The 15845-nt window shown below is 38.9% G+C and overlaps 1 protein-coding gene across 1 annotated transcript in view; it reads left to right on the top strand.

The window, feature by feature from the left end:
* The window catches only part of LOC140171642 (uncharacterized), a 14883-nt gene extending 1545 nt beyond the window's left edge, over nucleotides 1-13338 (top strand). Inside the window, exons 2-5 of the mRNA XM_072194931.1 lie at nucleotides 5131-5369; nucleotides 9386-9433; nucleotides 11545-11655; nucleotides 12332-13338. Of these exons, the coding sequence (XP_072051032.1) occupies nucleotides 5235-5369; nucleotides 9386-9433; nucleotides 11545-11655; nucleotides 12332-12445 (408 nt within the window). The 5' untranslated portion in view covers nucleotides 5131-5234 and the 3' untranslated portion in view covers nucleotides 12446-13338. The remainder of the gene's footprint in view (nucleotides 1-5130; nucleotides 5370-9385; nucleotides 9434-11544; nucleotides 11656-12331) is intronic.
* Nucleotides 13339-15845: the final 2507 nt, after the last annotated feature.

Here is a 15845-nt window from a genome sequence, read left to right as displayed (position 1 = left end):
TCCCACACAGGACGCGCCAGACTACGGAAGAAATATTCATACCAGGACTGAAGCAAATGTGGCCATTTCTATGTTTGTACCGGGCAAGTACGGACATTTTCCAACACGGAGCTAGCGGAAAATACTGCAAATTCGTCCAAGGTAAGCAAAGGGTTGGGGATCGCATTTTTAACTTTGACTAAACTGTTTCGGAGGTAAGGCACGCTAAAAGTAGACCATCTCGGGGGCTGTATTTGGTGTACATGTGACGTTTTGAAAAGAGTAAAAAACGACCACTTATTCGCTATTGCTGAAGTATACCCGCCGAATCATGTACCAATACACAAGGTATTGGTACATGAGATCAGGTATAGTGATGAGACTACTTCAGTGGAGAATCCCTCAACATGGTCTTAAACTTAAGCTGTCGAGAGATTGGTAGTTTGCTGGATCCACTGGGAGCTTGTTCCAATCCCGGATGGTGCGTGGGAAGAATGAATTAGCAAACACTGAAGAGTTGGTGTGGGGTTGCAAGAACCTGGATGAATGGCCTCTGGTAGATGAACGATGATGGATGAGATATTGGTTCCATGTGATATCAACCAGGTCAAATCTGATCTTGTACATCATCAGTAGGCGACTGCAAAGGCGTCGGTCCTGGAGAGATGTCCAATTCAGGTTGCGGAGCATTGAGGTGACGCTACTTCTTCTGTCGTAGATTCCTGTGACAAAGCGGGCAGAATTTCGCTGCACCTGTTCGAGCTTCTTTGTATTACGCTGTGTGTGGGTATCCCAAGCTGATGCTGCATACTCCACAGTAGGTCTGATGAAGGTAGTGTAGGCTGCTTCCTTAACTTTCTGACTGCAGTGGCTGATGTTGCGTGACAGGAAAGCCTTGGTTGAATTTGCCTTCTTGGTGACGGTGTCCACATGAGTGTTGAAACTCAGTCTGGAATCAAGATGGACGCCCAGATACTTAGCTGAGTTGACAGTCTCCAGTGTGTGGCCATGGATGGAATAGGACGCTGGAGTGGGCTTGCGTTTGTTGGTCACCTGCAATACTTGGCACTTTGTTTCGTTGAAGCTCATTAGCCAGTCAGATTCCCACTTCTGGAGAGCGTCAAGGTCATGTTGAAGAGCAGCTGAGTCCCTGGAGATGTGATGTTTCGATAGATGAGGCTATCATCGGAAGAGTCTTGTTGTGGAGTCAGAGACACAATCAGGAAGATCGTTGATGTAGATAACAAACAGCAGGGGTCCTAACACGCTGCCCTGTGGGACACCAGATGTTACAGGTGCTTCAGGGCTCTTACTGCCATCAACTGCGACTGATTGTCAAATTAAAGCCATTCATGCATTATTCAGTATAAAAGAAAGCCAACACTGAAATTCGGTTTGTCACAGTGCTTTCCGTTTAACTGTCTATAAATAAAGTTACAATCCGTCTTGTCAAACTCAAAGATTGACATTCATCAAAACCATTCAGCCAACATTTATGCATGATCAATTAAAAACAAAACAGCATAAAGTTAATTCATTATTACTTCCGTGGTCCGAGCAGCGCCAAGCGTAGATGAGTGTACACACAGAAGAAATAAACAATCACGCTGATTGGCTGATCAACGGACTTGAATTGACAACAAGCCGGTTGACCCATTGGTCGTCGGCGTGGTGCGTAGTAGGTGACCTTGTCACTTCTACACGATCGCAATTCACCAGCGCGTACTAGTACAAGGAACTTATGGCCATGCGATATAAGGTGGGAACCTCTTTCGTGACGCACCATAAATTTCTGAAAATTACGTCTTCCCGCATTCAAAATACCATATCTTGAAAAGTATTGACCGTACCCCAGCAAAATTATACATTTTCTGAAAGGAAATTGTCCAAGGATTCCAAAAATGACATTGTTTTTATAGTGGGAGTATGCCCTAGAATGTTATATTCCAAAGTAGGGAAGAATTTTTTCAAAAAAAGTGTGTCTGAAAAAAGTTTCATATTTTCATTATGATATACCCTACATAAAATTAAATGCCAGATTTGAATTCCTCAAGCCAAGACCTTTCCAAATATGTATAGTTTATTGGGGGTTGACATATTACTTGACCCCAAAAATTTGAATGAAAATTGACTACTCGCGACTTGAATAAAACATCGAAAAGGCAGAAATATGTGTAGTGTGTTTCAATAAAGGCAAATATGATTAGTAAAAAGTAGCCTGATTAAACAGAAAAAATCATCAATAAACTCACTGAAACATATTCACATACAAATTTCAAACATACAAATATCAAAATAAGTCATTCTACAAGCATATGTTTATATTGAGCATATTTATAATGTCTTTGTGATCCTCAGTTTGAAGAACAACAAGGTTTGTAGATTTTTTCTGTGATGGAGTTCAGTTATGTCAATACCTAATATACTATGGTCTGCTTTGGGATAATAACTTTTCTTGGATCAAGTAAGCAACCCTGCCTTGATGTTTTTTGGTAAAACAACAATTACTTCATCTCCATGTACAAAAGTGTAGTTAAAATCTGACTGTGCTTGTGTTTGCTCATCAACAGTAATAACTCTGATTCCAATTCAAACAAATGGTAGTCATATACATGTAGGGAATCAGAACCAGGTTTAATAATAGCAACAAATGATCCCTTGCATATCAAATCATACATATTATTATTAAGCTGTTCTTCAGTTGGTTCAACAAGTTCAATTGAATTTTCAGCAACATTGGTACTTCGACTTTCTGGAGCCCCCCCACATTGCACCTTAATAATTAATCCTTTCTTGATACCTAATTACCCTTCTAATTAATAAAATGTAATTTTGAACATGTTTAAGATTAACAATGTACATTGTAATATAAATGCAAAACACTTGGATATGAAATAGGGAGGTAAACATTTTACGTACATGTAAGTTCTGTAAAATAATGCTTTGATCGGAAGCAGTAAATTGGGAATCTGAGCTTGTTAATTATTTAATCCTTCTAATTGAATTGAAGTTTCACAAAAATTAAAGTTTTATAAGACTACTTATGACATATTATTAATTCTTTAATCAAATAACATTTCCTCTAGACATGTTTTTAGTTTGTAGAATCAAATAAAGTTCAACCAAACTTGGGATGCCGCTTTTCCCATACAGTTCCTATGGTACCGTGTCCCAATATCCGTGTCCCAATATCCGCCCACCTGCATGCTCGTTATTATAATTAATCATAAAGTTAATTAGAATTGGTGGAGAAGGCTGGCTTTGGTTTCAAATGAAAGAAGAAAGAATAGGCTTTAAAATGATATCAAAATAAAAGCTGTAGGTGTTCATCTTCATATCTAAACAACTTAAGTCATTTCATATTTTAAGAAAAATGTCACACCACCCACTTATTAGTACTCCCACCTTGTAACGCAGGGCCTTATACGATGTCCTCATTCACAAACTGATACTATCTGTCCATCGTATAATAAGACTCTCCCCGTACAGCAATGTGGTGAAGGAATATTACACAGTCAAGAATAGGCTCCATCATTTTTTTGTTCTGATCCCTTCCAGTCTCCCAAAACATCAAAACATCAAAAGCGTTGCACATTTACTTACTTAAGACTGTCCTTTTTCATATAACGCAGACAAAGTAGGGCCAAGCTACCTAAAATTTTAGCAAGAAATATCTCTGTGTAATCTTATGTAAGTCCCATATCACATCGTTATCGGCGATCGTGATTTTTTTTTTTCTGAAGTTTGGCTGGTACCCCTAGCGTCATGCACGTGACATGACACAGCTAAAATAATCGACCGGAAATCGGGGATCATTACAACGTCAACAAATTTCAAAACACCGAAAGCAGTTAACTTAATGGCGCGCAGTCCGAATTTTGAGCCATACAAGTTTAATTACGTGGTGAACTAAGCGCGTACCCGGACCACGGAAGTAATAAAAAAATAACTTTAGTGATGATAGTCTCATTATAGAGCAGCTTTTTTATGTGGAACTGCTATATCAAAATCCCTATAAAATTCCATGTGCGATTATCTCATCACAAAAATAAATCATATGGTGAAGTTAGTATCTATACTTATGTACAGGTTTAATTTATTGCAAGAACCTGGAGCAAGAAAATTTGTGGATCTGTATCTGTAGCAATACTGCTCAACGCTTCAGGTGAAGCCACACGAACAGGAATGTTTGTGTGACACAGCCATATTATATGCTAGGTGAATTCAAATTTGCCATCAAACTGCATCATTTTACATATATCAAATTAAAGCCCTTGAGTAAAGAAAGCCAAAACTGAAAACATTTTTGTCATAGCACTTTCCGTAACAAAGTTACATCTTGTTAAAGATTGACTTTCATCAAAAAGATTCTGCTAGCAAAATTCCCCAAAACGGCATTTAGGGGTGTTTCTAGATCCTAGTCTCATGGCGATAGCAGCTTTTTTTAATGGAACTGCTATCAAAATCCCTCTAAAATTCCATGTGCGACTGGCTCATCACCATAAAGAATCATATATTTGGGTCAAGTGAAGTATAGAAAACATATATTTCCTTCACCGACCTGTTCTCGAAAAAAAAATTCAAATTTCTATGTAAATATGCATTGTGTCCGGGCCCCGGTCTCGTAATTTCGCTGACTAGCAAATGTGTTAACTATTAGGTTTGCCTGGGATACCTACATATTATAACATTTCTGTAAAAATAGATTGGTATTTATTTTCCATAAAAATGTTAGCTTTTACATGTACTGTATGTCCCCTTGTAATTTTGAGCCGAACAAGTGAGGTAAAGCATAGAAAATTGGAATTTACTACTAGCGCCCATGCATGTTACTCCGGCGGTTGTAATACGGTACGATCCTGGGGTGTATGTGTATGTGTATCCCGCACGCTGTGTACGTACTGTGCATACGTGATAGACTAATATTTCCATCGTAATAATAAAACGCCGGTTCCATCATTTTATTCAAAATCTCAGATTTTGACAAAACTACAGCACCTAAAGTCTTGATTTTTGCAGAGTATCTTTATTGACTAAAGTACATTACAATCGTGTAAAAACCAGAATTAAAAATTTTTTGAGGGCGTTCTCCTCAGCAAATGTTATAATATGGCTTTAACTGAACTATTTTTTATCATTATTGTTTTTCAGAAACATCATTAAATTTGGCAGGAAAAAAAAAGCAGGCTATAGAACTTGAACACTATCAATTATCCACCAAAGTTACATGAGTGTGATATCAATGAACTATTACAATGACGGATGAGAAGACTCCAATATGGCAGGATAATGAGAAAGCTGATACCAAAGGTGGTGATGTGGGTGCTACAGGTGGTGAACCATTTGGTTCTGGTGCAATATATCATGATTCAACACAAAGTCCGAAAGCAGTAAGTAATTTCTGGTTTAAGGGGGTACTACACCCCTCGATAAATTTGTGTCTATTTTTGCATTTTTCTCAAAAACTAATAACAGAGTGGTAACAAAAGTTATGTATATTATAGGGGCAAGGAATCCAATTACTACACTGGAATTTCAGTGATCCAGGACAAGTGGTTCGTTATCTATGATAAAAAATTAGGTACCGCTAGGATGTACCTCATTTCCGATCATATATACTGAACCGCTTGTCTTGAGTCACTGAAATTTCAGTGTAGTAATTGGGATCCTGCCCCAATAATCTACATAACCTTTGTTACCAGTGTGTTATTATTTTTTGAGAAAAATGCAAAAATAGTCACAAATTTACCACAGGGGTGTAGTACCCCCTTAAACCATTGGGATATTAAGGTGCTGGTACAATTAACATGATTCTACACAAAGTCCTACTGCAGTAAATCATTGGGATATTAGGTATTGGTGCAGTATACCATGACTCTACACAAAGTCCTTCAGGAGTAAAGTCATTGGGGATTAGGTGCAGGAACAATATACCATGGCTCGGCTCTACATGTACACAAAGTCCTTCAGGACTCAGGAGCAGTGTCCGAAATAAGGAAAATATGGAGGTTATCCCGAGGATAACTAAAGCATAAATTCTGCTTGTCCTCAATACATTTTGGTTGTCCCCAAAATGTGTTATACTTTTGGAGGTAAAATATAGTGGTTGTCCAGGGGATAAGTACACAGCTCAATATGGTTGTCCCCAGTGATTTTTGGACAAGAGGACAAGAGGATAAGTGCTTATTTCGAACACTGCTCAGGAGTACAGTAAGTCATTAGGTGCAGGAACAATATACCATGGCTCTCAGGGGTAGCGTTTTAATGGGTCTTGAGGTCCAGGACTCCTTGATTTGGTAGGTCCCCGTGATTTGGACCCCTTAATTTTGTACGTCTGTGTAGAATTAGATGCCTGGACCCCTTTATTTACCAAATTGGACCCCTGGACTCAGCAGGTCACCGCCAGGGGCGGACTGGCCACTGTGGCGTTGTGGCGATCGCCACATGGGCCGCTTGGTTCTGGGCCGCTCAGGGCCGGTTGCTCAAAAAAGAAGAGAAAAAGGAAGAAAAAGGAAAAGAAAGGAGAAGGGGAGAAAAAAGAGAAAGAGAGAAAAGGAAAAAGAGGAGAAAGAAAGGAAAAATAGAAGAAAAGGGGAGAGAATGGGGAAGGAGTATTTATAGGCCCTAGGGCCTGAGGCATAGGTCCGAGAGCCGAAGGCGTAAGGCCCAAGACATAGGCCCTAGGGCTTAAGGTATAGGCCCTAACACTAAGCTATTATAGGCCGGCCACTACACCGTCAAGGCATCACCTACAAATGGCCTTTTGAATCAATTCTCTAGACCGTAAACACAGCAAAAGGCCAATACTCTAGATGCAATACAGTAAAAATTTTAAATTTTAAGCCAACAGCAAAATATTGGGCTGGCTGTCAATGGAATATTGGTATTTCATTGTGGCTGCGGAATGAGGCTAGGGCCGGTATGGGCATTTGGTATAAGGCAGACATAGGAGAAAGAAAGGAAAAGAGAAGAAAGGAGGGGATAATTGAGGAGGATGAGTAATATAAGGGCCTAATTGAGGAGGATGAGTAATATAAGGGCCTACACAGTGTGCCTGCTGTTTGTCTGCATAGTGATAGGGCCTAAAGCCTGTAGAAATAGGGGCTGATATAGGCCTACAGGCACTCGACTTTCGAAGGGACGGGGATGTGCAGACATGGGACACCAGTTTGAAACTATACAATAATGCTATAGGGTCTTTTGGTGAGAGCTTGACGCCATATAACCAAGGGGGTCATTCAGTAAGGAGGCTTCAAAAGGAGGTTCTTTCAGTGAGACTGGGACAAAACTTGGGTCAAAATAATTATAAAAGTTGACACATTTTTGATAATTGTTTTTCAAAAGTCATCAAAATGGGATTTTTTTTGAGAAACAACGATGAAAGACTACCAGAAATTTGTCAAAAATTCTTTACAAAGGGAGGTCTTATTGTGACAGGAAAAGAAAAAATAGGGGTCATTGAGTGAGGAGTTCAGTAAATCAGTAAGAAAAAAAAAGTGGTCATTGAGTGACAGGGAGTTGAAAAATGGGGGTTAATGTGGGTTGTGGCCGCACTGCACGCACATCGCTTCACTCATTTTTAGTGAGTGCCCCCCCCCGGCCTTTGGCCCTTTGGACCACCATAAGCTGTCAAAACTAGCACGGCTAGACCATCATTCGAAAACCTCTGGGCTGGGGTGCTCCTTGTAATGCAGGGATTACATTACATAATACTTACAGCCACATTAGGCCTACTCAGTTCAATACTCAAACCAATATCTTTCCCTTTTGATGTTTCAACTCATAGGCGTAGATCCGGGGGATGGGGATAAATCCCCCAATATTTTAAATGGGATGGTCCATACAAGCCCCCCATGATGACACCTGTAGGCCTATGTGAGTTTCTGACCAAATCAATCTCATATTTGGCCATTTTAGCCTAAAAGTGTCAATTTTTTCAAGCGCTTCGTCAAGCTGAATTTATTCCACTGCATCATCACCAGTTTAGCTTTAATATGCCAAAAATGTCTGTGCGCTTCGCGCGTATTTGTACAATAAACTTAATGTCGCCAAAAGGTGCTATTTCAAGAATATTTTTCCAACCCCAATGTCAAAAATATCACTTTCGCTATGAAATGATCAATGCAATTTTGCCAAAGCTCACTACCATTCGCTAGATGCTGTGAACTACCAAATCGCAATAGTTTAAAAAAGTTGCTATTAACCTTTACCCAGTAGGCCTAAACAATTTTTAGCATTTGTCTTTTAATGATTGAATATATACTCACGATATGATGTAAAGATGTAATTCTATATGTGTGCAAATGAGTCAAAACATACTTATAAATTGAATAACTGTTGGTTTGATCTTGATTATTGCAAGCGAGTGACAATGGATAAAGAATATTTCAAGTCTGTACAAATGGAATTTGGCTTCAGAAATCATTGTCAAATCCGGGCTTCCTGACCCCCTAGAATAGCTAAAACCCTTAGTTGTCCGGGGGCTTCGCCCCCTGGACCCCCACCAGGGGCTTTGCCCCTGGACCCTACCAGGGGCCCTTGCGCGGGCCCCTGGACCCCATGCGCTAGTGGCTACGCTCGCTTCGCTCGCTCCGCTCTATTTGAGTAATAGGGCCGGTCTTAATAAATTTGCCACGGCCGCCTAAAACCACCAGTCCGCCCCTGGTCACCGCTAACCCTGATGGCTCTACATGTACACAAAGTCCTTCAGGACTCAGGAGTACAGTAAGTCATTAGGTGCAGGAACAATATACCATGACTCTACACAAAGTCCTTCAGGAGTAAGTCATTCGGATATTAGGTGTTGGTACAATATACCATGACTTTACACAAAGTCCTACAGGAGTAAGTAATTGGGATATTAGGTGCTGGTACAAGATGCCATGACTCTCTACACAAAGTCCTTCAGGAGTAAGTCATTGTGATATTAAGTGTTGGTACAATATACCATGACTCTACACAAAGTCCTTCAGGAGTAAGTCATTGGGATGTTAGGTGTTGGTACAATATACCATGACTTTACACAAAGTCCTACAGGAGTAAGTAATTGGGATATTAGGTGCTGGTACAAGATGCCATGACTCTCTACACAAAGTCCTTCAGGAGTAAGTCATTGTGATATTAAGTGTTGGTACAATATACCATGACTCTACACAAAGTCCTTCAGGAGTAAGTCATTGGGATGTTAGGTGTTGGTACAATATACCATGACTCTACACAAAGTCCTACAGGAGTAAGTCATTGGGATATTAGGTGCTGGTACAATATACCATGACTTTACACAAAGTCCTAAAGCAGTATAGTTATTAGGATATTAAGTGCTGCTGGTATAATAGATCAAACAATTTACAATGACCTAAACAAATGCTAATCTAATTGCTTTGTTAATTGTTTCTTTATTTTTCAGAGAGCCTTATTAATTGGTTTTGTGGGTATCACAACAGCCATGGTGATTGTAAGTATTCACAGCAACTGATAGTATACAAATATTAACTGTCTATGAGTGTGATGGTCAAAATATAATCACAAGGTGAAAGATGGATTGTTCCATTCCACGAGCCGGAACGGCGAGTGGAATGGAACAATACATCTTTCACCAAGTGATTATATTTTGACCATTACACAAATTTAAGACAGTTAATATTTGTTTTATATCACTCATACATAAATTCTGTTGCTCAAAAATACTATCTAAGATAGGGAATACATTTTTTCATCAACATAACACCATGTTTTGCCGTGACATACTTAACATTTTGGGGTCCACCCCATAACTATAAATCGGCGATTCTAAGAGCCAGCGCACAGCTTGGCGCAGGCGCAGCACGGCACAGCCCTGTGGTGGTAAAAACTATCACATGGAGAGGCTGATGGTAAAAGTGATAAATGGCTATCAACCAATGAACTATCTAGAATTTATGTATGAGTGCTATAATGATATCTGTAGAGAGGCCATGCACACAGAAGAGCTCTATTTAACAATTTCGTAGCCCAGATGTTTCAGATGGACAAATCATATATCAAAATGTTCTGAAGAGTCTGGAGGATCGTTTCTTTTATGTTGTCAAACTTTGTAACCCACACATTCTATTCTGTTTCTGTGGCAAATATGATTTGTCCATTTCAAACATCTGTCCAACGACACAAAAATTTCATGCGGCTGGCCTCGATACTGTACTACATAATAACACTAACAATTACCAAACTTGTCACCATCAAACTATTTGCAATTTGTGTAGGAGTGCCAGTGTGGGGTTGGGTATGGTCCACAAACCTGATACCCTACAATATATCCCTGGGCCTCAAGGAAGAACAGATGATTAATTGTATTTTTAACTGATTGAGTGTCCCAGGAGAAGTCCCAGAAGAAATAAAACAAACAAATATAATTATGCTAACCATCTGTGTTGGTATACTCACTCATCTGTGCTATACGTATGTGCTTTGATGGCCCCATGAACTTCAACCTCTGTTCTGCTCTTACACTCCCAAAACCACCCATTTCAGTTTGCTTCAGTTTATATGCTCCATATTTTGTAGTCCTCTGAAAAACACATTTTTTTATGATCAGATCATGCCATCTTTGGCCAAAATATCAGCATCAAAATGATCAAAGGCCTGTTTTCAAGCATTTTACCATCCACATTTTAGTTGACAAACCTCTCATTTGGGATTTGAAATCAGTTCCCAAGACCTATTTTTGAAAACCTAAGCAATATGATACAGCAACCACAGTAAAACCAAAGAGGTTAGCAAGGAGGGGACTAACTCTGTAAGACTGTAATAGCCTTGTGTGTAATACTATGGGAAAATCCACCATACATATATAAACAACATAATAATGCGCCTCTTCAACTTGATCAAAGTGCCATTAAAACAAATCACAAGAATTAACACAGTCAAAAAGCCTTCTTGAAACTAGGCAGTGATACATGCCTGCATGATGATTCTTAGGCTGTTCCACAGTGTGGGAGCAGAAACATAAAACGATTCATCTCCAATGCGATTTTTCCCAAAATGAGCAGTGGGAAGAGAAATATCATCAGATGAACGTGCTGTGGGTCCAGTAGCAGGTCAAGAGGTGGTGGGCTATCACGTCTGTCAGCACAGAAAATAAGTTCAACGGCTGGATAGAGGTTATCTACTTCACTCATGTGTGACTTAACAAAAGATGCTGATTCCCGTAGTATTCCTCATTCAAAGGAATACAATACACGACCTCGGAGTTACCTGCATGACTTTGGCGGCTATTTTGAAACAGTCATGGTTACACATGCAGGTACTTCTTTTGAAAGTCCTAAACATGGTATAGCAGTCGCTGATAGGATATGCAGCTTATAGAACACGGATAACCTCTATTGTCATACATGCTGGGTTGTTATAGATGGAGACCAAAATGGTGTACCGTCAACACTTACGTATATGTAGCACTTTGTGTATGTAATCAGCACAATATGCTACGTGCAACCCCTTTTGAATAAAACACACTTATGTTACTGCCTCAAGGAATTGAAAAACATGGAAGTGACCAGTGATGATTTTATATTTTGTTTTTATCCGTTACAGGTAGCCTTATCACTGTGCATATCACAGGGTGTGCAAACTGGTCAACATGGTTTCCTGTACTTCCTTATTGGCCTATGTCTGGTCTTTTTTATAGCTGTAGAAATCATACTGGTAAGGAAAATAATTGATTTATATTAGTGGGTTTGGGCCCATAGAACTGGAACTGGTGGGTTTTTGGGAGCTGACGGTGTAGCGGTAACTAGTAGTCTTTTGTCTGGGGGGAGGGCACTCAGAATAAGTGTGTTGTCATCCTCGATTGGAGGGGCGCAGAATCGATGCTGAATTGGTCAATTTAGCGCCCCCTAAGGGTGGCACCCGGGGCACGTTGCCTTCCGCCCCATGTTACGCCACTGCAGGTCAGCGTTTAGGGTATGGATTTGATGGACATGAGGTCGGGGATTAGGCCAGGTATGGATTTGGAAGACAATAAACTGTCATACATTCATGTCTTATAGTAACAGAGGTAAGTCTTCCGGAGATTCCCGGAATTCCGGAAATGTGGCCAAAAAAACAAATTCCGGAAATGTAAAAAAAAAAAAAAATTACATGGCAATCCCGGGTGATAGGTCAGTGAAAAGGATAGCCTACCTTTCTTATGGTTGGTCAATGAAAAGGGTACCTTTTTACAAGAAGGTCAGTTACTAGGGATGGTATTTTCACATGCTCCAAATCTAACTTAGTTCAAATCATTTAAAAGTATTTTCATGAAAAATAATTAGCTTGATTTTTCTTTCTGGAAAAAAGCATATAATATCTCCATTTTGATTTTTCTTTCTCTTCTTTTCAGATTAAGTTCATCAAATCAGGAGACCTGGCGAAGGAGAAAGCTTGGTTCTTATATTTCGTAGGATTCTGTATTTTGCTAGAATCTATTTTCACAGATGTTTTGGTCATGAACTGAAGTAATTACTTTCAATTTTCTCGAAAGTGCCACAGATGATTTAGAACAAATTAGGGGTGTGCAATGTCATTACAAGTATGGTTATGAGGGCCTAGATTTTTAGTCACTGCACTTACTGTATGATACAATGAGAGAAGTTGATTCTTGCAACGGAATCTTACGAGAATCGATTCTGTGATTCTCGTCGAAATCTAGGCCCTGGTTATCCTTAATACAATATTGTAACATTTGCTGAGGAGGATGGCCTCAGTTTGTTCTCAAAATTCTAATTTTTACATGATTATGATGTATTGTAATGAAGTAATATACCCAGGCCTTGCAGTTTAGATTTTAAAGGTGAGTGGTTAATCACTCGCTAGCATGATTCTAGGTGAGTGGTCGAATGTTCACAAATATCACTTATTTGGGTATAATCAAGTAGAGCTTCGATCTTATAATGGTATTTATGTTTAAATGTGCGCAAAGCGCGCTAAATTTTTTCACTTTCTACGCTTGGAGGGGTACAGAATCGATTAAATACTGAAATGGCTGATTTTGGGAGATTCGCAGCGAGTGATATTTAGTGTCTATGGCGAGTGGAAAATCGCTCACTAAAAATCGAGTTTGAGCGAGCGGTGGCGAGCGAGAGCGATCGCTCGCCTCAAATGGCAAGGTCTGCATACCTTGCAAAATTCAAGGCTGTGACAGAATCTGAGATTTGTGTTAATGGTGGAAATATTAATTGAACTTGATGGCTGAAATCTTTCCTTGTTCGGGTGAATCATTGACTTATTAACTATGCATAATTAATATTACTATGTATCTTCATAACACATGCACCAATTAATCTCTAATATTTGACGGACTAAAGGTTCGTTCATACTACCACCGCATTTGCGATGCGTTGCTTTGCGATGCGGTGCGTGCCGCACTCGTCGCAAATAAAAAAAAAATGTATTTAACTTCATTGCGATATCGCAATGCAGTAGTTTGCAGTACGATTCAGTGCGGCATCGCAAAGCAACGCATCGCAAATGCGGTGGTAGTATGAACGAACCTTAATACAGACATATGCAAGATAGGTGCTGGAATGAATGCAATTTCCTTCATTTAGCTTCATTTGTTTTGCTCAAAATTAATATGGGACATACATGTAATTCATCTAATAATGAAAATTAACATATTAAGTGGGATCAAAATCAAACATTTTAAGGAAATGTGACAATATTGCATAAGGGCTGTGCATATTATGAGCCCGGGGAGTCACTCCATATGGCATGCCAAAAAAGCGCACAAAAATTTTGTGATGAGGATAATAATGCCTGAAATTGGGCCAAAGGAAGATGCACATAGCAACTTTTGGTCAAGTTTTTTCTGGTATTTCGAGCAGGAAGGCCCCTCACCAGTCAGTACAGTTCTGGTTCCCCCTCTAGGCATGCCAAAAAATCATCCTTGGCCCCCCCCCGTTTGCATGTGCCAATTATTTTTGGAATCTACCAAATTTAGTAATTTAAAGCAAGGCTAGTGAGTACCGGGGTGATCAGGTTATGGATCTTTAAATGGTTTAACTGGAAAAATATGGCTCCTGTCATCGCACTATATCTCTTGATACAATTTTAAGAAATAATTCTACTTCTCCATATATTATTAATGCCTTCAGTCTTGAGTGATGAACTCCTGTTAAGCTAGGCTTTTCCTAGGAGAGTGGCCCAGCAGTTTTGTTTTACTTACACATTTGAGTTCTGTATTATCTAGAATGATAATTTTATTTCATCCGATGTGTGTTCCTTTTCTCAGCTGTATCAAGCAAACACCAGCCCATTTTTGGCTATGGCTATTTATGTTATTATTAGGCCCCACAGAGTTGATTCTGATTTTCAGTCACATATTTTAAATTTCAATATCAGTACTGAATTAAATGCAGACTTCAGGCAAAAGCTTACGCTTAAAAGTATTCACTTTATCATAACATAGAAAGTACTATTGGATTTTTTCTTTGAGATGATACCAATAATTTTTACAGAGCTGTGCAATAATTATGTGCCCTGGGGAGGGTAAAATGGGGGGAAGAATATTTTGGCAAACCAAAGGGGGGAGTAATTTTAGCAGGTCAAAGGCCCTGATTTTTCTAATTGTTGGATGAGTTTTGGGTATCATAAAATTATATTGATCATATTTTTCTCATTACCATTCTGAAAATTTACATTCTGACTCAGTGTATTTCCAAAGAATTTGTGAAAAAACACTGATTTGTGGTTACCACTTTATTGCAATATCATGTGCCCCTGGGAATTATGGGTAAACTGGAATTTCAATTTGATGAAAGCGAGACACTGCAGTGTAAGTTTGAAGATCGACATTCCATATTCTAAAACAACAGGGTTACCCCCTTTAGTTAAAAAAAATGCTACATACTTCTTAATATTAATACTGAGCTTATAGGAAATTAAGTCAAGGAAGCCAATAATCACATTTATATTTCTATAGGTATTGTGGTTCTTGAGCTGAGGCTAATCGGTAATATGTACAAAAGTTTTTGGCATTTCCCCCTCCTGAGACAAAACATGCATGGGGTGGATAACACCCCTTAAATCAAGCCTTTGCATCTCCTTTATAGAACCCATACCATTCCTCTTGTGTGTCAGCTTTCACACACAGCTCAGTTATGCTGCTCTCCAACCTGCCTTAATGCTCTGTGTGCTAGCCATGCGCTTCAACGGAAAAAGTTGAAGTTTTGAAATATTTTCTCAAAATATCAAGGGATATCTTAAGAACTACTGGACCAATACTAGGCTTGTTGGTACTCATTTTAATGCATTTTTCATGCTTATTCCAAATATGGTCATGAAAATTTACATTACTGAAATGTTTTAATTTAAATTTTTTTTAAAACTTGTCGTCTGCAGTCGACACCCGCGTGAAGAGAGTTAAGTACTTTTACTAAAAGAATATTATATACATGTATATAATTTGTTTTGTACATTATTTCTTCCACATATCAGTTATTGTATAATTCTCTTTGGGCCAAATACTGCGAAAGGTCTTCTTTAAATTACAAAGCAATACTCTGAGAGTCATTTGCCATAGTATTTTGGCCCATCTTCAAAAAATGTACTCATTTGAAAATGTATGATATGGTATATAAGGTGGGTGGTGGTACCCTCCCCTTGGACAATCAATGTTTTGATTAAAGGAGTATTTTGTGATTATTGCATCCTCTATGTTTTAGTTTGGTATTCATGAAAAAGTTTATTTCCAACATTTCTGTTGATTTCAATTTTGCATTTGCGAGTTATGCATGATTATGTACATTGCACCAAAGGCCATTGTGCTGAAATTTTGAACAGAACATACCAATTGGATGATATTTTTGCTAATCAAATGAATCTGCAAGAAAAATTCAAGTTGCACACAAACATTA

The sequence above is a fragment of the Amphiura filiformis genome, chromosome 15 (assembly GCF_039555335.1).
Source record: "Amphiura filiformis chromosome 15, Afil_fr2py, whole genome shotgun sequence".
Taxonomy (NCBI): domain Eukaryota; kingdom Metazoa; phylum Echinodermata; class Ophiuroidea; order Amphilepidida; family Amphiuridae; genus Amphiura; species Amphiura filiformis.
Note: the sequence above shows the minus strand (reverse complement) of the source record. Positions and strands in the feature narration are given on the sequence as shown.